General features: G+C 36.1%; 1 protein-coding gene across 5 annotated transcripts in view; it reads left to right on the top strand.

Annotated features, from left to right (window-relative positions):
* Window positions 1-22,897, top strand: part of PIK3C2G (phosphatidylinositol-4-phosphate 3-kinase catalytic subunit type 2 gamma) — a 364,684-nt gene that overhangs the window by 264,211 nt on the left and 77,576 nt on the right. For all 5 annotated transcript variants that reach the window (XM_072765938.1, XM_072765941.1, XM_072765940.1 and 2 more), the window contains 2 exons: window positions 7,487-7,643; window positions 14,718-14,827. In XM_072765938.1, coding sequence (XP_072622039.1) covers window positions 7,487-7,643; window positions 14,718-14,827 — 267 coding nt within the window. The remainder of the gene's footprint in view (window positions 1-7,486; window positions 7,644-14,717; window positions 14,828-22,897) is intronic.

The raw sequence follows: 22,897 nt of genomic DNA, 5'->3' as shown, positions 1-22,897 counted from the left end.
CTGGCCTTCTCTCTCTCACTTTCTCTCTAATACATAAATAAGTCTTTTAAAAACTGATAAGGTGAACAGCGACCTATGTATCATTTAATTCAACAATATCCATTACTCATTTCACCTGATTTATCAGCAGATTTCAATGGTGTTGACATCTCTCTCCTTCCTCAAAATACCTCTCCATTTGCCTTCTGGAATAGATCATTACTCTCTGGTTTTTCTCCCCTTCTCAGTATCCAGTGCAGGAGGTTCCCTTTTGCCATGCCACTAAATTTTAAATTCCACAAGACTCATCTTATCCCTCTCCTCTTAACCCTCTGCAGTCTCCACCAAACTGTTATCAGTCACACTCAAGGTTTCTATCAATATCAATATTTAGAAGACCCATACAAATTTTAATTAAACATTTTATTTTGAGATAATTGTAGATTCACATACAGTTGTAAGAAATAATACAAAGAAATCCCATGTACCCTTTGCCAGTTTTCCCCAACAGTTGCATCTTATGATAAGTATCACAGTATCATGACCAGGATATTGAGATTGATAGAGTCCAGATGCAGATGAGTTTTAAAGCCCATAGTATCCTTTGCTGCCCTTTTATGGTCATATCCACTTTCTTCTCGCCCTTGTCTCCCTCCATCCTTATCTCTTAACAACCACTAATTTGTTCTACATTTCTATAATTTTGTCATTTCAAGAATATTATGTAAATGGAATCATACAGTATGTACCCTTTTGGGATTGCCTTTCTCACACAGCATAAACTTTTGGAGAATCACCCAAGCTGTTCTGTGTATCAATAGTTTGTTCCTATTATTGACAAATAATGGTCCATAGTATGGATAAACCACAGTTTGTTTAATTATTCACTGATTGAAGGACATCTGGATTATTTCCAGTTTCTAGGTATTACAAATAAAGCTGCTATGGGGGTGCCTGGGTGGCTCAATCAGTTAAGCATCTGCCTTCAGCTCAGGTCTTGATCTCAGGATCCTGCAATGGAGCCTCGCACTGGTTTCCCTGCTCAGTGTGGAGTCTTCTCCCTCTATCTCTCCCTCTGCTCCTATCCCCCTACCATTCATGCTCTCTTTCAAATAAATAAATGAGATCTTAAAAAAAAAAAAAAAGCTTCTATAAACAGTCATGTATAGGCTTCTCTGTGAATAGAAATTTTCATTTCTCTGAGACAAATTCCAAAAGCATAATTGCTGGGTTGCATGGTAATTGTGCTGTGGGAAACAAAAGCAAAAGAAAAATTAAATTTTCTAACTACTTAAAGCCCTTTGACAAGTCCTTGAAACAGGCAGGGTGACACTCCTCTAGCAGCTCAGCTGCCTCGATGTTAATACTTTGCTACGGGCAAAAAGCAATTTAGCTTAACAGTATCCTGATACCCTAGGATCCTGTAAGTCTACTTTTAACATATAAAAATTCCTTTGGAAACATCTTTATCTTTACCCTCTAAGATATACATTGGTAATCAACTCTCCAGCATATGGCCCACTAATATACATCTAAAGGATCTCATGACTAGAGTCTTACTAGATAGTAATAAATGACCTTTTCCTAACAAAACCAACCGCCTTAAGGTCCTGGAAGCCTGGCTTCCAAAATCCCTTAGAGACTTACTCTATCCCTGACCCCCTCCTAACTAGAAAGTATATAATCGGCCATTCTTCATGACCACAGGGCAGCTCTTTCTGCCCACAGGTCCCATCCCCATATTTTAATAAAACCACAGTTTTGCACCAAAGACATCTCGAAAATTCTTTCTTGGCCGTAGGCTCCATACTCCAACCATTTTCTACATCAGTTGCATGTTGTTGTTGTTTAAGAAACTGCCAAGTAGTCTTCCCCAGTAACTATATAGTATTTTATATTCCCACCATCAATGTATGAGTGATCCAGTTTCTCCGTATCTTTGCCAGCATTTGGTATTGTCATTAACATTTTACTTTAGCCATTCTGATAGGTATGTAGTGATATCTCATTTTGGTTTTAATATGCATTTCCCTAATAGCTAATTATGTTGAACATTCTTTCATGTGCTAATTTACCATCTGCATATCCTCTTTTGATGTCTCTTCATGTCTTCTGCCCATTTTCTAATTGTATTGCTTGATTTTCTTTTATAGTTAAAATTTGAGAACTCTTTATAGGTACTAGTCTTCTGCTAGCTATGTGGTTTGCAACTATTGTCTCCCAGTCTATAACTTGTCTTTTATCCTCTTAAAAATTCTCTGCATAGCCCTAGATTTTCTTCTACATTTTTTCTAGAAGTTTTATAGTTTTACATTTTATCTTTAAGTTTATAATCCACTTTAAGGTAACTTTTATATTAGGTATGAAATTTAGGTCTATTTTTGCCTATGAATGTCCAGTTGTTCCAGTATCATCTGATCCAAAGCCTGTATCCTATCTATACTTTTGCACCTTCACACAAAAATCAGTTGGGCATATTTGTGTGAGTTTATTTCTTTTATTTATCCTAGTCAAATGTTCTATGTATCTATCCCTCCATCAACACTAGTTCCTTACTCAACTATCTAACACCATACACGGGATTGAGGTCCCTCATTTTAGCTTGGTGAGAATGGAACTTTAGTCTCCCTTTGAAGCCTTCACTGGTGGGTGGGAGAGTGAAGTCACATTTTATTTTCTGCAATATTTGGCTGGAGTAAAATGGTTATTGTCTAAACATTTTCTGTCTCATTAGGCCACCCCCTTCCTGGGCCTTTGGCTAGAAAGAGCAGGCTTTTCTTGGCACATTTTTTTTGTCTGCACCCACTGGCGTTTCCAGGTTGCCAGCTTCTTAAACTCTATGTTTGGAATATATGTAGCAAAAGAATACCCAGAGAATTCACCACCATGTTGTCTCTTGAGTCCTGAGGTCCTTATGTAGTCAAAGTAGAAATGTGACTCACAAATTTTACCTCCTGGCTAGACCTTTTCTTTGCGGTTTGGAAATAAGTGTCACAATACTTCATTGTCATCTGCTTCTGTATGTCTCAAAGATACCTCAAATGTAACTTGTTCAAAGCTGAACCCACTCTGAATGTTGCACTATAATCAAATCGCACAAGACAAAAATTTAAAGCTATTCTTCACACTCTTTTCCTTTTTCATTTTGAACCATATGAATTCCTCCTGATTTTTGATTCAGAATATTTTTTGTCTTCACACTTCTCTGTTTGCATGCCACGATCTAATCTGAGCTATGCTGATATCTAATCAAAATCTTCTGCAGAAGTCTTGTCTCGAAGCAAGGTTTCCAAGACCTTTCTCACATACACCCTGCCTGTTCCAAGTCCTTCTCCATGTTAGAACTGGAGGGACCTTTTCAAAACACTATCATTATTATCAATATATTTTTATTGCTTTTAGGATATTTACTTTTAAAATGTTAACCTCACCTATAAGCCTTACCTATATCTATTGTAGATGCTCAATAAATGTAGATAAATAACTATAGTACTCTAACATTTTGAGTACATGCCTCCCTAGCTAGATTAAAGTCACCTAATGGAGAGACAAATCTTGAAATTTTATGCACCCTTAGTGCAATGGCAATGTGTAAATGTTTAATGACGATGAGTTTAGCATTCTAGTGACTTTATACAAGGATATTACCTCCTTATGTAAAGGGGAAGTTTATGCACAAGTAATAATGAACAGCAAATTATTAATTCTCCTGCTGTTTCCCATATCAAGTGAAGTTATTTGTCTCCTTAATAATTAGGATTCATTTGTAACAGTAATATTCTTAAATTTCTCAAGTATTTATGCATTCTTAAAGTACTACTTACTTCTCAACTATATTGGAAATCTAAAAAACATTATCTGTATTTTTACAGAATAATACTTTCAAAGAAGGACTGATTATAAGGCAATAAAAAGTTTAACTTTCACAACAAAATGACAGAATTATAATAAATAAGATTGTTCACACTTCCTTCCCACATAAATGTTAAATTATCCCAAGTTTTTCACTGCATAAGCTATGTATATTTACCGCTGCATCCATTGCAGAGTACTATCAAAATATTGTTTGAGACATTAAGAATATATATAAAGGAAAGATAAAATAATGTCTCTTCCCTTGAAAATCACACAGATGATTTGGTGGGGGGGGGGATGTAAGACAAATAAAAGACTCTGAAGAATGAAATATATTAGCTGTAAGGCTAAGTAAAAAGGCAAAGTAAGAGAGAAATCAGCAAGGGCTAGGTGAATTAAAGAAGACTTATTAGAAAAAAAATAGAGTATTAGGTGAGAGACAAAGAGAGAAACATAGCCCGAAGCAGGAAACGATACAGGTAAAATGTACAGAAGCAAGAACAGGTAGAACTTAGGCAAATAATGGTAACACCACTAATCTATAAATAAAAGCAACAGGATAATCACAACAAGAAATTTCTGGTAAATGTGTTCAGCTATAAGTGAGGGATTTTCAGCATATAATTCAGAATGCAAGAACAGTATGGACTCCAAGAGATCAAATAGTTCCCAATCTTCTCTCTTGCCACAACTAATTTTTATCTCAAATTTATAAGTAATGCTTAAACTTCAGACACAGTCTATAATACATTACTTCTGTGACCTTGGATTAGGTTCTCATTTGAGTGAACTGATAAAGCACATCCCAGTTACGACTCCTACAGCTTGTAGGAATGGGATAGGATTCTGTTTCACATGTATAGCTTCTTTCCATTTACAAAAAATTTTAGTCTAAATCATTTTAAAAGTGGGTGAGAAGTGAGTCATGCAAATCATATAGAAAAAATGTAGCATTTTATTTTTTTGGACCCACTGAAAATTTAGATTATGATAATATTTAAACATAGCTAAGATTGAGTCCTTCGATATTATTATTAGTTTATGTTTTCTCTAACTTAGATATATTTCTTTTGTGTATTTGATTTTCTGCTATGGTATTTCTTCATGGAAGGAGGAATTGTATTATCACATGAACTTGAGCAAAATTACAATAACTCTCTAAAAGAAATCCAGTTTGTCAAGCATATGGAAGAAAAAAACCGCCTGTCTATCATATTTAGAAAGAAAATTTTTAGGAAGTTGTACAATTTAAGACCCTCAAAATTATTTCAAAAGTTCCATTCAATATAGTAAATTAGTATAAAGAGTAGGAAAAAATTAGGAAATTTTTGTACATAAAAAATATTTTTTATGATTATGGAAGTCTGGGATATTGCTAAAACTCTGCTAAAATGTTAGCGATAGTGATGACTATGTGTGTGAATGTTATATAAAAGGTGCTACCAAATTCAAAGGTCTACTTAAGGATTCTTGCAAAGAGTTTACATGGAGTTGCTGGGAGCAAATTAAACCTTGAAGGAAGGAAGGAAATTTACTGGCAGCACTTTTGAAGAGAGACGGAGATTCAACTATAACAAGATTCAGCTCTGAGAACCCATTTATTTGTTACTAGTTTGAGGACTAATACTAGTATTTAACATTTGTTGAAGGCTCACTATGTGCCTGACTGTATTCTAACACTTTCATAGGCTTTCACCCACATAATCTTCTTAAAAGTCTCAGATCAAGGGCCCTTGGCTCCTTTTTACCGAGGAGGAAATTAAGGCATGGAGAGGACAAGTAACTTGCCCAGGATCACAAATGTAGTAAGTGCTAGAACATGATTGAAACATGGCAGGCAAGGGCCTGCACTCTCTGCCTTCTGCATAGAGTCTCTAATCATAGCAATTCACAAACTTGTAGCCGTCTCTATGTGTCAGGCATTTGTGCCCATTTTTTTAGTTAATCTTCACAGCAATTCTAAGAACTATGTATTACTTACCACCTCAGAATGAGGAAATTAAAAAACAGCAGGTCCAGGATTAGAACCCATGGTGTATTTCCTGTTTTCAATAGTTCTGATTTCAGCTTGGCTAAAATAAAGGGCTGTAAAGTAAACTCATAGAATATAGATTGAATAAATCAATGAAGGCCAAAGATAAAAGAATTTGAGGCAAAAATTTTAAAATTTGGAACTTGTTCTTAGGATCATTCCTAAGTACTGAGGTGCTCAATAAACTTTGCTGAATGAATGAATGAATGAATGAATGAATATAAAGATATTGTTACACTAGCCTCCCCTCCAGGCAATAGTAGTATGGATCACTAAGATAAAAATAAAAATAAAAATAAAAATAAAATAAAATAAAATGACATAATCACAATCAAACAGATGCAGATTATTTATTTTCTTCAAAATACTTGCCTATAATCAGATTCTACTGCTCCAGATCAGCTACAAAATGCCTGGGTTGTAGCTTTCTGATTTGAATATCCTTCTGCGAGGTCTTAGTCAGATAGATTAGCAAGATTTTCCACTTTATTATATTTTTATTTAAATGCTAAGCATATAACAATAACGAACACAATCATTTTTTATTTAAAAAAATAAATCATTAAGAAGCTTTCTCAATAGTCCATGACTTCTTTCAATTATTGCTTAGTCTAAATTATATCTAGGTTGCTAGGCTCATCTTTTAAAATGTTTTATTTCAATTCTTTCAAAAATCTTTACTTTTAAACCAATGTTTTACCCAAAACTGTATTCCTATCTCAAATGTTTCTAGAGGACATTAATCCAAATCAGTATTAACACTTTGTCTCATCGTTATTCTTCCTATCACAGCGAAGTGTTTTCAATCTTTCCTCTGCTAATCTCTTAGAAATGCTCTTGCTTCATATTGAGTCTCTTCATGTCTCAAAGAACATAAAAGAAAATGACAAAAATAGAGAAACAGGATCATTTCTCTGGTCCTTTGTTTTCCTAATTTTTTCAACCTTGGGACTATGGTAAGCAATATTATTTACATACCAACGTGGTTTGCTCATATTTCCTTCTTTCTGATCAATATTTTTATTGGGCATGTATGAAATGAAATACAGTTGCCTCTTTTTTCCCTTACAAAGCATATGAAAGTGAATTTAACTTTTTTTTTCATAGATTGCCTTCTGAATTTGTCATTACGTATCTTAGCTATTACTGGAAACTTTTTCCCTAGAGTCAATATCTTCTAAGAAAAAAAGGAAAAAAGAAAAAACTGAATAAAAAAAAAACAGCATAAGGTCAAATACATGATCTGTTCTATCATTTTAAAATTTAGGAGTAATTTAGTAAAATAGTTTCTGTAAAATCACCTTTGCTATTAATTGATCTTACATTAATTTTAATGGATAATATTTTTATCAAATATAACTTGGAATTAAATGTTTGAGACCGTATAAATCTATGTAAAGTAACTTGTTCTTTCTTCTCTGTTGCAGCCCAGCTAGGGTATTCAAAACCTACAATTAGCAAGTTTCTTCAGCTATTCCATAAAGGAGGTGGTTCCATTCCTCAGAGCAGAGAGTAAATAACATAAAATATCCAAATGAAAATAAGTTATTGTAACTGCCTAATTGAATCTGCACACCATTTCTCCTCCTGCTTATGGTTGCTATTGTTTGTGGTTTGTAGGGACCGAGCACCTTTTATTTTTACTTCAGAGATGGAATACTTTATTACAGAGGGTGGGAAAAATCCACAGCATTTCCAAGATTTTGTGGAGCTTTGCTGTCAAGCTTATAATATTGTCAGAAGGCACAGTCGACTGCTCTTGAACCTGTTAGAAATGGTAAGTCCCTTGGGGAAATAACAAAAGTAATAAACTTCATTTATGTCTCTCTTTCAGTAGTCTATTTTTGCTAATGGCTTGGCATTCCCCAAAGAGCTATTCAAACCAGAAAGGAATGAACAAACTAAAAGTACCATTGTACAGCTTATAAACACATTTCTTAATAATTCATCCCATTAGTTCACAGTTATCGTCTCAAACATTTCTATTCACAATAATATTGATGTATTCAGGGGTTATCTCAGTATATTTTGTTTAAAGATTAAGGACAGTAATTTAGAATATTGTATGAGTTGTATTGTGCAAAAGTACTTTAAAAAACACTGTCTCATTTACACATTATAGCAATCCAATGATGTAGACAACAGGTAAGGATTTTTCCTGGCTCCCCTTCCAGTCTTTATCTTTTTCCAGATTTAGAAATGGGCTCAAAAATATAAGACAGCTTCCTAGCAACTCAACTCGAGAGTAGTACATTTAGTGATGTACATTGGGTCTACTGAGTCATGCTCCCACATGCTCTCTGTTGACTTACAGTAGAAAATTCAAGTTTCATTCCACTGTCTAATTTTAAAGAGATGGAGACCAGGTAGACAGGGTGAGAGGAGAGAGATCTGATAGAAATATCTTCTGGGAGAAGGATGAGGTGATGCCTTTAGGCAACATACATACACACTAGTAATTGAAGCAAAATGTAGGAGAGAAACACACCTTTGGTAAATCAGTATACCATGGAGTCAATGCCATCATAAAAATTAGCTGGTTTAGAATCTTCAGATAACAATAATTCTCCTAGATGCTATTAAGGGCACAGACTTCTTAACTCTAATAAGACAATGCTGCTTATCTATCAAATCTCATCTATCAAATGGAAATAATAGCATCTACCTTATAGGATTGGTGAATAAATGGCCTAATAGTGATTGTTTTGCATGAACATTATACTAAGTGCCTTATGTGTATTAATTGATTTATATTTCATAATAACCCGATTAGATAATTAGATCCTTATTAATCCAAAAGAGCACTCTCCAATAGAGTATCCTCTATTCATGTGTGATTATTTAAATTTATATTAATTAGTATTAACTAGACTTTAAAATATAGCTCCTCACTCTCACTAGCCACATTTCAAGTGTTCAGTAGCCACATGTGGCTTGTGATACCATATTGGACAACACAATTATAAAACATTTACGTTACAGAAAAGTTCTATTGGGTAGTGCTAAACAAATGTTGACCTTGTTACAATGAAGATTTGATTAGATCCTTATTTTAACTTTCAAACAACATATGCACCTTACCCTGTCTTAAAAAATAGATATTTTCAAAATTATAAACATGTAGTCTTTCATATATAAGGATACTTTGGTTTATGTGTTTACTGGATATATAAAGTTTTGCCCATCTCCAGAATTTTCAAGTTCGCTATTCCAATAATAGCCAATGATGATTCATATTGGTAGATTTGCATTCTATCTCTCAATTTTTAAGCCATACTGCAATTATGAGATGGCTTATGGTTCATAATCTGTGTTCATACCACAAAGGAAACTCTATAAGGACTAACTCTGTGACCTTTAATCTATTTACATATAAATATCTAGGTAGTATCATTCCAATAATCTCTTGGGCTTTAACAGGCTCTAAATCATGAATCCATGAGTTCATGAGTACTTAACTGTATGCCAGAAACTGTGAGGATACATTAACTTATATGACCCAGGCAGCCTTAAAATTTTCAATATGATAAGGAAGATAAAATTCGTGTACACAGTAAATGAGGTATTCAGCATTTCTAAATGTCTGTAATGTTATAAATAACAGCGTATAAGGAGTAAGTGCCATATTCTAACAACTACTTGAACCAGTCACAGACATTTTAAAAATAAACCCATAGTAGAAAAGCACAACTACAGATTATGCTATTTCTCAGGAGACACTAAAATTATGCTGAATAACAAAAGTGAACATATTAAAATAATGTGAAAGGACAGCTTTTTGAAAAAACTTGATTGAGAAAGCTATTGGTGGGCTTTTTCTTTTCTTGTTTAATAAACTTTTCTACCTACCTAGACACAAAACTTTTAGCACATGCGTCATTTAAGATAATTATTAAAGTAAAGAGTTTAGGGGCATCGGGTGGCTCAGTCGGTTAAGAATCTGACTCTTGATTTCGGCTCAATGGTCATGATCTCAGGATCATGAGATTAAGCCCCATGTAGACTCCACATTGAGCAGGATGCCTGCTTAAGATCCTCTCTCCCTCTCCTTCTGCCCCTCCCCACCCATTTACATCCACGTGCTCTCTCCCTAAAACAAAACAAAACAAAACTATAGAGTTTATATAATGTCATTTTATTTAAAGAAGTAGATGCTGTTTTAGTCAAGTACTGAAGTAATTTTTCATAAAATAATATTAAAATCAAAGATTGAAGGTTTCTGTTACATCATATGCCCAAAAAATCTCCCTGTGTTCTAATTATTCAAGTCTTGACTTTTAGGCTAAGGAGGAAATTTTGGCAGTAAAGAGCACTAATTCAGATTAAGCAAATAATCTTAGATTTAGAGTCTCACAGAAATCGAAATAGACCAGAAGCAATGTGGACCAATTAGGCCAATGAAGAAACACATATCAAACAGTAGTATGTTATTCCCTCTGTTTCTGGTCATTTACCTCTCCAGTCTCTGCTTCTGAAGTTTCTTTCTTATGGGATTCTGTAGATAATCAAAGCATCAGTAAAGGTTTCAGAACCATGTTTTTTCTGGGATAGATTCCTATAAAATAAAAACCGAATATAAATTTGTGAAAGATTACTTTCTACCCATGTGGATAATCAATATTTCCCTCAAATTCTCTTTCAAATTGACTTTTGCTGTATTAACTTCATTTAAAAGAACTCAACTTACTACTCCATGATCCAATTACAACTTGAGAAATAATTGACATGGGTCATAAATTCTACCTTCTGTGAATGGTCAATATCCAGGATTATGAGTCACAAGTGGTTGTCATGTCTACTATGGGGTTAATGGCTCATCCCTTGTTGAGAGCAGCATATTTCCAGATATCCACAGTCCTTTTTATTTACTCCTGGGAGAAGCAGGGAAAAAAATAATCCATGAAATTCTCATCTTGCTTAAAAGCAAAACATCTGTAGGAGACCCAAGAGTGTTGCTGGCTGAATTCACTAACATAAAAGCCTGTATTTCATCAGCTTTTCTCTCATTAAAAAATCAATATCAGCTATTATGGAAGGCTCCCAAAGAACACAAGGACCATTCACCCAGTTTAAAATGTTTATCACACCCATTATTATATCAGATATTTCCCAGAAGAAATCTTTCTAACTGCTCTATGTGGTGGCAGAGTATCTGCTTCCCTAAGCATAACTATCAAAATAGATTTGGACTTCGGAGGAGAACAGAAGTGAAAATTTAAAAGTGTCCCTGTCCTTTAAAAGGAACTTACCTTTTAATCACCTATATCTGTTCATTACTTATACAAGCCTAGCCACCCTTTCCCTTTCCTATTGCCCCAATTCAAGCTATTACCCATGTAATCTAGGCTAAGCAGTACTTGAACCATATCTCTGTGAGTCAGAGAACAGAGAGGTCTAGATGGACCGTGGTGTGAGGTTATTCTTACTCCAATGGCAGAGTCATGATACTCAAAGCCTCCTCTCTGAGGAACAGAGCACATCAACAAAGAAAGGTAAAGTTGTACTTGTTTTCTTTAATCAACTACATAACAAGGAGAGTGCTCGGTTCACCTACTTTGAAGCCATCTGCATTTGGCAGTTGGTATATAATGGGGGCAGGTGGAGAAGGAGTAAGCATAGGGTGTACTTCCCAAGAAAATGTTTGACAGAATTCTAAGCAAGCAGATGTGAATTCTGAGCATCTAGAGAAACCAGAAAGCAATTCAGATTTAGGGAAGAAGTCTGTTCTTAGCAAATGGACAACCACAGTCAGATAAAGGAGAAACTTTCTCAATAAGTACACAGATGTCTTTAAAACTCTAAGTACAGAACCAAAAAGATAAAGCCTAATCTAGACTTTAGTTGCTTTCAGGAATATTCCTCTCTATGGTTGATTTTAAGTTTAGTAGTCAGAGTTGAACTTGCTACTTACAGGCTTTCAGTGCCTAACAAGGCCAGGCATTTTTTTCATTCATTCATTCATGCATGCATGCATGCATGCATTATTTTATAGATATTCATTGAGTTCTATTTACAAGGCACAATGCTTGGTGATATAAACAATTTAACATCAAATAAAAACTCAGTTCCTGTCCTCAAAGAAGTTAAAATCAAATGTGACAAACATGTGAACAGAACATAGTAAAAGTGAGGCAGCAATAAGTGTGAAAGAGGGGTGACCAAGATAAGATTGCTGTACAGAGAAAGCAGTAATTAAATCTTATTAAGAGGCCCTATAGTGCTTCTAGAAGAAAAACATATTTAAGCTGAGTTTTCAAAAATAATTTCAATAGATAAGGAGGGAGAGAAAAGGAAGCCTGGCTGAGAGAGAAATACACATATGGGTAGAGAGGCTCAAAGAGCATGTACATGATATGTATTGGAAATAGAGGTAATTAAATGTACCTAGATTGTGGTAGAGAGGAAGATCTATATAGACAATAGATGAAGTAAAAGGTCATAGTTAGATTATAAAAGACATTTATGAACAGGATGAGGATTTTGGACTTTGATATATAGACACCTGAGAACTCAGAAGTTTCTTTGCTTCTAATGAAGAGAGTTCCATCATCTAGCTTGGATTTTAAAAAATAACTCAGAAATTATGTAATTAGAAGAGAGATTAGAGAACTAGAAAAAGGCTACTCAAGTTACCTAAGCAATTGAAGGTGAGGAGCTGAACTAGGACAGTAACTGCAATGGCAAGAGGAGTGAATACAGGAGACCATTGAGGTGGTTGTTAGAATATAATATAACTGACATTGAGATCAGAAAGAGAGAATCAAAGAACATACACAGTTCTTATTAGCTGGATAATGGTGGCAGTGTAAATGGAGCTATAAAACAGGAAAAAAGAGGAAAAGGTTATGGGAGAAGAGAATTTGCTTAAATTTAGATAGCACGAATTTTGATCACCCATGAGGAGAAGTAGTTAACACCTTTCCAGGATTACCCGAGCCATTTCATGGTTTTAATTACTATCTATGTGTTAATGACTCCCAAATCTATATTTACAGCTATACATTTTAGATCCCACCCAGCCTTCCAAATATAGCCAGTTAATCACCCAGTTTTCTCAACTCTACTTCTTACTTACATATATTTAAAATTAAATAACTTAACTTTTTTCTTTATTCTTAAATATTCTCCTAGTTTAGCTTTTTATTTGGCCTCGCTTTAATCCACTTTCCACAAATAATGACGATCTCAAAACACAATTTAGTTATTTTAATGACTGTTTAAAATTACTAAAAGAGCTTTCTCTTGCCTTTAGGATAAAGTTCAAAACTTTTACATTGCTGAAAAATCCTGCCCTACTTACCTCTTTAGCCCCATTTCTTGTCGCCCACCCACAAAATATCTTATGTTCCGGAAGCTCTCCTGGAGTTCTTTCTGTGAACTAATGAAAGATGTCTTGCTTCCCTTAGTATATCTCTAAAGGCTGCTCCCTCTGCCTGGATAGGCACAGTAGAAAAGGAGAAAAGTTTCAAATCCATTTTTTCCTCACTTGAACTTCATCAAGTCAATCACAATCTCACCTATCCTTCCTAACCATATTCTCATTTTATCCTTTATGTTTGGCATTAGCAGCATTGTTCTTAACTTCCCACTAAGTTGCCTCTATTCCAGAGCAGGAAATAATTTATCATCTTAGTCATAGAGGTACTGTTGAAATTCTCCTTCTCCTCCTCCTCCTCCTTGTGCTCCTCCTCCTTCTTCTTTTTCAAAGTTTAAATTTATTTCAGAAAAGATCTACTTTCTCTCAAAAAAATTCTTTGTTTTGCCTATAACGAAAGAATATTATCCCTTCAGTCTACTTTATAATATTAACATAGCATGTTTCCAAAGGTGGGCAGAAAGAATATCTGAGCCTTTGTACAATTTTATCTTTAATTACTTTATTGTTTTAATAATCTTTAATAAATGGGGAAGCTGGGTGGCTCAGGGGCTGAGCATCTATCTACCTTCAGCCCAGGGCATATCCTGGGGTTCCAGGATCAAATCCCACATTGGGCTCCCTTCAGGGAACCTCTTCTCCTTCTACCTATGTCTCTACCTTTCTTTGTGTCTCTCATGAATAAATAAATAAAATCTTTTTTAAAAATCATCTTTCGTAAATAGAATCACCACCTAACTAAGGAAAATTGTGTTTTTAGAGTATGAGTCATAGAGTCATGAAAGAATGTAAGATTAAGAACCAGAGGGATGAGTTTTATTCTTTGTGCTTACACACCATTTGATCTGGACACTTACTTACACTTTTAGGGAGATTAAGTTTTTCTTCTTTAAAATGGGTATTGTGATATAATTTTTGTGTAATAATTTATAGTATATAAAGCCCTTTCTTATTCATTAGCAATTTGATTGCCCCAGAACATATTGGGTATTCTCATCTCTACTTTAAAAAAGGAAATGGAGATTCAAAGAGGTTATAGAGATTTTTTTCATGATTATTCAGATTCTAAATAGTGGGTCCAGAAATTCTGACACTAGAACTAGTGTCCATTGTTCAATTATTCTACTGTCCAGTGCTAAATATGCCTCTTCTACAAGAAGATGAGGTGGGGATAATCATACTACCATGCTTACTTCACTGGACTATGATGAAGATAAAATTCAATTATTAATCTGCAAGCACTTCAACAACTCTTTGGTTCTTCTTCTTATTATTATTGTTTTGTTGCTTTGGTTAGTAAATATAGGAAGTTAAAAAATCCATTCACGTTTACAAACTGAAAGGCATTGCTATATAACTTTTATATGCATTTGTAGAATTAACCAAGTAAACTTAACCAAACTTAACTAAGTAAGATTCGATTTATGTTTATTCTGAGGTTTTTTTTTTTAATTTTGTTTTGTTTGTTTTGGTAAGATGCTACATGCAGGATTGCCTGAGCTGGGTGGAATCCAAGACCTGAAATATGTCTATAATAATCTTCGTCCACAAGACACAGACCTGGAAGCAACAAGTCATTTTACCAAGTAAGATTAGCTATGAATATATGAGTGTGCATTTACTCATGTGTACAGACGTGTTTCACATTTGAGATAATTTCAGGGTGAACAATCATTGGTATAAAACTGTCATTTCTAGAACCAGACTATGTCTTCTTTCCCGAGGTATAGAAAGGGAGCAATGTGTATGTCTAGCAGAAGGCCTTAGTCCATGTTTCTGTAGCATGTTATTGTTTGCTACCCAGCCTCTTCATCTAATACATTGCTCAGTAAGAGGTCACTAAAAAGAGCAAGGCTGACATAAATAGATTGGTTGTTCTACTTGAACTATGTCCAGGAAAACAATTTGGAAAAAGAGATTTATGATGAGATATGGACTTGCTACTTTCATCTCTAAGACAATACAAATATTGGAATATTTGGTAACTATCCTATTTTTAATCTATTTTTTATTAAGCAAGTCTGGGAAAACACTAATACACATCAAAGTAAGAGTCTGAGCAGAATACAGTGAATATTAATTTGACTCAAAATCATTGTCAAAAGGATAGTACATTTTATAATAGAAGGTTCCTTTGAACTTCGATACTTGAATGGATCACATAATTGCTAGCAAATTTTGGGTGCTCAATAAGTGTTAGCCATAATTATTATCATAGTAAACAGTTTAAGTAGAGAAATACAGTGCTCTTTCCTGTAACTTCTTAATATCGAATCTTAGTAGAGTCTACTTTTTAATTGTTCTGATACTTTTAACCAGAAATTTATAAACATGGATTATACTTTTTTTTAATTGTATTTATTTATTCATGAGAGACACAGAGAGAGAGGCAGAGACATAGGCAGAGGGAGAAGCAGGATCCATGCAGGGAGCCCGACATGGGACTTGATCCCCAGACCCCAGAATTACATTCTGGGCCGAAGGCAGGTGCTCAACCGCTGAGCCACCCAGGCATCCCCAGATAATACTCTTTTTAATGAATGTATGTTTTGTCCTTCTGATGAAAATAGTATTTACCCCCCAATTATTGCTTTTTCTCCCCCCACCTTCCACAATGTACAGTGAGGACTCTCTATTACAAGGGAATAATGAGAGTTAATTGGGACATCCTCATACTTGATAAATTTCACTTTTGCACAGAATCTCTGTTTTGTGAACTTTCAAGGATAGGCTGCCCTAGGAGTTGAGTAGCAATATGGCAGAATTATAGAATACTAGAGCTGGAAAAGCCCTTACACTTTATTTATTCTGACAATAAATATGCAAATGGGGAAACTAAAATTCAAAGAACAAAGGCCTTGCCCACAATTAAAGAAGTAGTAAGAAACAGGGATCCTTGGGTGGCTCAGTGTTTGAGCTCCTCCCTTCAGCCCAAGGCCTGATCCTGGGGCCCCGGGATCGAGTCCCACATTAGGCTCCCTGCATGGAGCCTGCTTCTCCCTCTGCTTGTGTCTGTGCCTCTCCCTCTCTCTCTCTCTCTCTCTCTCTCTCTCTGTGTGTCTCTCATGTTAAATAAATAAAATCTTAAAAAAAAAAAAGTAATAAGAAACAGAGCTAAGATTAGGGCCCATAGCTAGGACTTTAATCCCCTGGTCTAGGGTTTTTCAACATTCAACATTGGAAACTATATGATACCATTAAGGAACACCAGGCAGAGCCCTTGCCAAAACTATACCTTCCTGCTACCTAATTTGTTTCTGAAATTCTACCATTAGGGATTCTTTAGCAGAGTCTGGTAGGTTTTTTGAGTCCTGAAAAAAAAAAAAAAAGCCCTTTAATAGTAGAAGTTATCTCTGAAAGAAGGATTTATGTCCATTTAGACAGCTTCAAATATTAGTTGACAATCATTTGTGACCAAAGACACTAGCTTGAAGATTTTTTTTAAAGATTTTATTTATTTATTCATGAGAGACAGAAAGAGAGAGAGAGAGAGAGGCAGAGACACAGACAGAGGGAGAAGCAGGCTCTATGCAGGGAGCCCAATGTGGGACTCGATCCCCAGTCTCCAGGATCATGCCCTAGGCTGAAGGCAAGTGCTAAACCACTGAGTCACCCAGGTGTCCTGAGGATTTTCATAAATATTTCAGATCCCTGGTTTTATGGATAAGGGACTTTAAAGTTGCCTCAACTAACAGGGACAGAGAATTTGTGTGAGAAATCCCAAGGAAAAGCAGGAGGTCTTCTGTCCCAGAGGCTGGAAAGTCCTTCAGAGTCCAAGACAGCTCTGGGATCCCATCAACAGGAAAGAGCCTTTCACTCTAGTTGCTCATCCCCCGTCCAGTTAACTCCATCCTAGGTTCACATGGTACCAAAAATAGCCCCCTCGGCCTATTCCATTAGGATCTGAGTGGGATACCTTTCTTTAAAGTGGGCAGCTGCACAACAGATACAATGATTGATGTGTCAGTGGAAGCAGGTGGGGAGCTAAAGGAGGAGGATGAAAAGGTCCAGAAAAGGTAGAGATTGGAAATATGTGATTGGGCTAAAGCCTGTATTTGATGTGTCATTGTTTAGGCAGTTTATAAATAATCCCTACTACCATTTAAAGCAAAGAAAAAAAAAAACCCTATATATTGGATGAAGAAAAGCTCCTTCAGGCCCTGGTCACAGGAAAAATGTAGATAGACTTTATTTGTCCACCAGAATTCCATCCCTTCACATTTCCTGACTTCAGCTGATACATCCAGATCTATAAAGAGAATAATTTTAGGTATGAGTGAGCTTGCCTATGTTGACTTATCTCCTCTTCCTATTCAAGTGATTGTGAACTAATATGAGAAGTAGATCTGAAGCCACTAATCTCCTGGCAGTGAGCTAGACCTCATTGTCTCACCCGCATATCTCTGCCAGTCTAATTTTCTCACTTTCAGATGTTATATACTATGTCCTGTTAATTAAACTTCTTTCTACAACTTTATGGTAAAAAAAACTTGTTCTCCATTGCAGACTTAAAAGCATCTAGTCAACTAAATGAGGGCACATAATTTCTCTGTTCAATAATTGTCTTTGACTTGCCATTTCCGACCTCTTACTTTTCATAAAATTACTGGAATAGAGGAGGGAGTCTGATCTAACTTTCAGTTCTACCTGTCTCTTGAGATGTGGGACAACTAGTACCTCATCCATGAAGCCTTCTCAGATTATTCTAGTAGTGACTAGTCTTTTTTTTCTATAATTCTATAGAACATGTACTATTTCATGCTATACTTAATTTATTACTAAATTACATGCTGTCTAGTATATCACCTTAATATACTAGTTGGTTATACCAGTTTCTCCCAATGAAAACAGGGGACATATTCCCATTTTTCCACTTTCAAGATATTTGAATGTGAAACAACTTTTTATTCCCCTTGAAATATATTTAAAAGTTTAACTGAAAATGCTATCCAAACATCAGACATTAAGTTTATGAAAGTTATGAAACAATGGCTGACATTTAATATAGTACTTTTTACGGGTTAGGCACTGTTCTAAGTGCTTTTTTTTTTAAGATTTTATTTATTTATTCATAGAGACACAGGGAGAGAGAGAGAGAGAGAGAGAGACAGAGACAGAGGCAGAGGGAGAAGCAGGCTCCATGCAGGGAGCCCAACATGGGACTCGATCCCAGATCCCTGGGATCATGCCCTGGACTGAAGGCGGCGCTAAACCGCAGAGCCACCCGGGCTGCCCTCTAAGTGCTTTTCAAATAGTAACTTGTTGGGATCCCTGAGTGGCGCAGCGGCTTGGTGCCTGCCTTTGGCCCAGGGTGCGATCGTGGAGACCCGGGATCGAGTCCCACGTCGGGCTTCCGGTGCATGGAGCCTGTGTCTCTGCCCCTCTCTCTCTCTGACTATCATGAATAAAATAAAAAAAAACAAAAAAACAAAAAAAAAAAACAAATAGTAACTTGTTTAATCATCATAACAAGTCTGTGAGATAATATCATTTTTTTAAAAGATTTTATTTATTCATGAGAGAGAGAGAGGCAGAGACACAGGCAGAGGGAGAAGCAGGCTCCATGCAGGGAGCCCGACCTGGGACTTGACCCCGGGTCCCCAGGATCACGCCCTGGGCTGAAGGTGGCGCTAAATGGCTGAGCCACCAGGGCCACCCGAGATAATATCATTTCAATGTAAATTTTTAGATTAAGACATTGAGACCCCAGAGGGGTTAATTTACCAAAGGACATAGCCAGCTGTAGACAGAACCACAATGTATATCCAGGGGGTTATACTGTAGAATATGAGGTCTTAACCTCTACCCTGTGTGCTCAAAACCATCTCTCTCACATGCAGGCTTGTGGGATATGCTGCTTCATAAATCAGACCATAGTTTTTCCCAAGGTTCCTTATAGCCACTTTGGCTACAGTTTGAACAAAGTAGATCTTTTCTCAGGCAATAATCCTCATATCCTGAATATCCCAAGCCTTGATGGAGGACAGGTGTCCCTTCCCAGGAGCATTATCTCTGTGCCATCACTAGGTGTTCCCTGGATGTTCCGTTTAAGAGCTGCTATAATTGCTGCCTTGGGGGACCACCATGGGATAATTTGACTGGTGACTCCAAGATAGTCACCTCTTTCCTTTCTGTGTTTTGACTCTTTACCAGATGCCTTAAGCCTCTCTAATTTTACCCTTTTCTGCTCAGAGAAAGGAGATTTCTCTCATGGGAGCATGAGACTCACTGTCCTTTTAAATTCCAAGAGCCTGTCTCAATAGTATATTTTTTCCTATAATCTCAATTACATATCTTTATTTTTAGATATGGTTTAATGTATTTTGAGTTTGCCTTTCCTGTTCTCTAAGTTCCTTGGTAAACAAATGTAGGTCAAGCATTGAGGATCTTTTCTATCACACAGCACTGTCAAGACCCTGTTAGGGAGATTTGAGAAGCCTCAATTAATTGTGGCTGTGATTCTTAACCATTTTAAAAAGTTACTGAAGATCTCTCTATTATTTACATATTTACAGTTTTTACAACTGATTATAGAATATTTCTTTTGTCAACACTTAATATATAGAGTGACTATATAAAAGTAGCCTGAATAATTAAAAACAAGAGTGGCGCTTTAAATGACATGATCCACATGGTTAAAATAAATGTTAAAAATTATGTGCACTTGTTTACTTTTCTGTGTAAATAATATTATCTTAAGCTGTGTTCTCTGACATCACATGGATTTCAAAACTTAAGGAGGTACTTGAAGTGTAGACGTCAGTGCACATAACTTACCAAAAAAGAAATGAAGTTATATGATAGATCCAGCGTTGGTCTTGGTACTTCAATGAGTGACATTAACTCCAATATACTTATGAGAGCTCTTGTATATTTAAAGTCCTTTTTCTCCTTGTTCTGACAGGCTAAAAGTGCTTTATGCTACTGGTTATTCTAATATTACCACTAAGATAGAAATAAAAATAAGAAAATCCACCCTTTACCACTGCCAGGCTCACAGATCTGGGTCATGAATGAGGACTAAACCATCTGAGACACAGCATGTGTGGCTACTTTAAGCACCTTACTGCCGACTACAGTATTAGCATTAAGAGGCTGTCCTCTTGACATTGTTTGAGACTCCAAAGAAAGAAATGGCTTTCCTTCCTCTCCAAGAGAGTACGCTATTTATGAACAATATAAGATCCTACCTCATTCTTGGATATTCACATTCAGGGTTAAGAGCTGATCATAAAAGTTTCAGAAAATGCTGTACTCCACATAGCATTAAAAATTGTATTACAATTAATGGCATTTAGATGAAAATGAGAATAAAATTGGTTTACTGGCCACAAATATTTTTCACAGCACTGCCAACTCCTCTCTGCTTCCCTTACTTTTTTCCCCCACTCACCTTACAGCTGAGTGCTGTTGAATAGAATCAAGAAAGTCTCATGACTCAGTTCCTGCAAATTGATGCTCTCATGTAATATCTCTGCCGAGCCCACTGCTAGGCAACAAAGGCAACGATCCATTAAAATGCCGTCCAAATGGGTTATTTTAGAATTTTCAATCACTTTCAAACCTCAGGTTAGCTGTCCTTAGAAACAGATAACCTATTTCAAAGACCAGACTGACATCATTAAACATAAACTTCCCTGCCTACCTCCCCTCCCACATACAGATCATGCTTTTCACTTCATCCATTTTCTGCTCCAAAATTGTGAGAGGAAATTTTCCATGTATTCCCAGATATTCCATTTGACCTGCCACAGATTCTTTGGTTTAGTAAGTGTAAGATCGCCTGCCCTTTGGCTAAAACTGAAGGCAGCTTGAAACTCCAAACTTAAAAAAAAATTATTTGTATTAGTGAAGTATTTTGGTAGCAAGAACCAAAAATACTATCTGATATCCTTAGAGAAAAGGGTACATATATGGACTCAAACTGTAACCTAACAAATCCCAGAAACCAATAGGACCTAGCTAGTTTCCAGTAGACACAGACCTTCTACTCTGTTTACTCTACCTATTATATTTTACCTCTTTGCCCATTGGCCAGTATTCTCTAGTCTAAATTCCAGAGAAAGATGGTCTAGTTGATTTACCTAGTTGCCTTTGTTCCAAATGGATAGGACCCTTCATGCAGTCATCATGGATTCTGTTGCCCATTCTTTCACCTATCATGGGCCACTCCTTACAAAGGACAGCCTAGAGTTTCTTCTCTGAACTTTGAGCTTTAGAGAGAAGAGTCTTAGTAGTTATGAGAGGCCTCTGGACAGGCACAATGACTGTTTCAACAAGTACAACTATGAAACTACTAGAAATGTCGATGACCTCTGGAAAGAGTACTCCTGGACTCCTCATAACAGCCAGAATCTGTGAGCCACCGAGCGTGTGTAGACATAATGCTAGCAACTCCCAGTGTTTCTGTCATTCCTCCTGAGATTATTCATGCCTACAGGGTGAGATGAGACCCTTTGTGCTCAAATGTCTCCAAACATAATTCAATGGCCTTTTGTCTAGTTTCTCCTCAGAATTGAGAAAGAAAATATGGGAGAGGGATGCAGAATCCTGGATTCTTTTATCATTAAATTTTCTTTTTAATTTAACTTTATTTATTTATTTGATAGAGAGAGAGAAAGAGAGCATGTGCACAAGCCAGGGGAGGGGCAGACTCCCGGCAGAGCAGGGAGCCTGATGTGTGCCCCTCAATCCCTGGACCCTGGGATCATGACCTGAGTTGAATGCAGACCCTTAACTGACTGAGCCACCCACATGCTCTCATTAAATTTTCTTGATGCTTTTTTAGTACTTGGCAAGTTGTTATCTCAAGGATTGTTGTAATTCCACAAATATGAGTCAAAGTCTTCCTTTGCCTTAGATTAACCATTGATACCCACAGAAATAAATGTATAACCATAAGAAAACAAAACAAAACAAAACAAAAAACAGAACCTAGAGGAATTAACAATGATGATATCCAACTTTCCCTAAATTAGTAAAGCAAAGAGAAATGCAAATTAAACCAGGTGGAATTTTCCCTTTAATTGTGAAAGTCTCTCATTTAAAAGAAATAAATTATTTTCTTTTTTTAAAATTTTTATTTATTTATGATAGTCACAGAGAGAGAGAGAGAGAGGCAGAGACACAGGCAGAGGGAGAAGAAGGCTCCACATAACCGGGAGCCCGACGTGGTACTCAATCCCGGGTCTCCAGGATCGTGCCCTGGGCCAAAGGCAGGCGCTAAACCACTGCGCCACCCAGGGATCCCTAAAAGAAATAAATTATTAAAATAAATCTGAACTAAATTCATTTTATAAACTACTTTTTAAATCGCAGGTACACTTTTTACAATGCTGTATTTCCTAAGTTGCACGACCCAGTCACACTCATTACAATGCTTGATAGCTTGGCTACTGTTCTAAAATTCTGCAATAGGAAAGCCTCTGTTTCTGAATTATATATGCTAAACTGAGAATTTGCCCAGTTTCCCTAAATATCAATTCATGATACACCTTAGCTATTAGCTTTTTTAAAAAGATATTTTAACTCTTCAGGTGACTATCAGGCCGAAGGTTAAGAGCCTTTGGAAAGTTCAACATACCCACCAAGAATGCCAGAAGTCATTAGTTTAAAAAGATGAATAGCCCAGGTGGCGCTGTTTCACAACAGCTGCT

The sequence above is a fragment of the Vulpes vulpes genome, chromosome 8 (genome assembly GCF_048418805.1).
Source record: "Vulpes vulpes isolate BD-2025 chromosome 8, VulVul3, whole genome shotgun sequence".
Taxonomy (NCBI): Eukaryota; Metazoa; Chordata; class Mammalia; order Carnivora; family Canidae; genus Vulpes; species Vulpes vulpes.
Note: the sequence above shows the minus strand (reverse complement) of the source record. Positions and strands in the feature narration are given on the sequence as shown.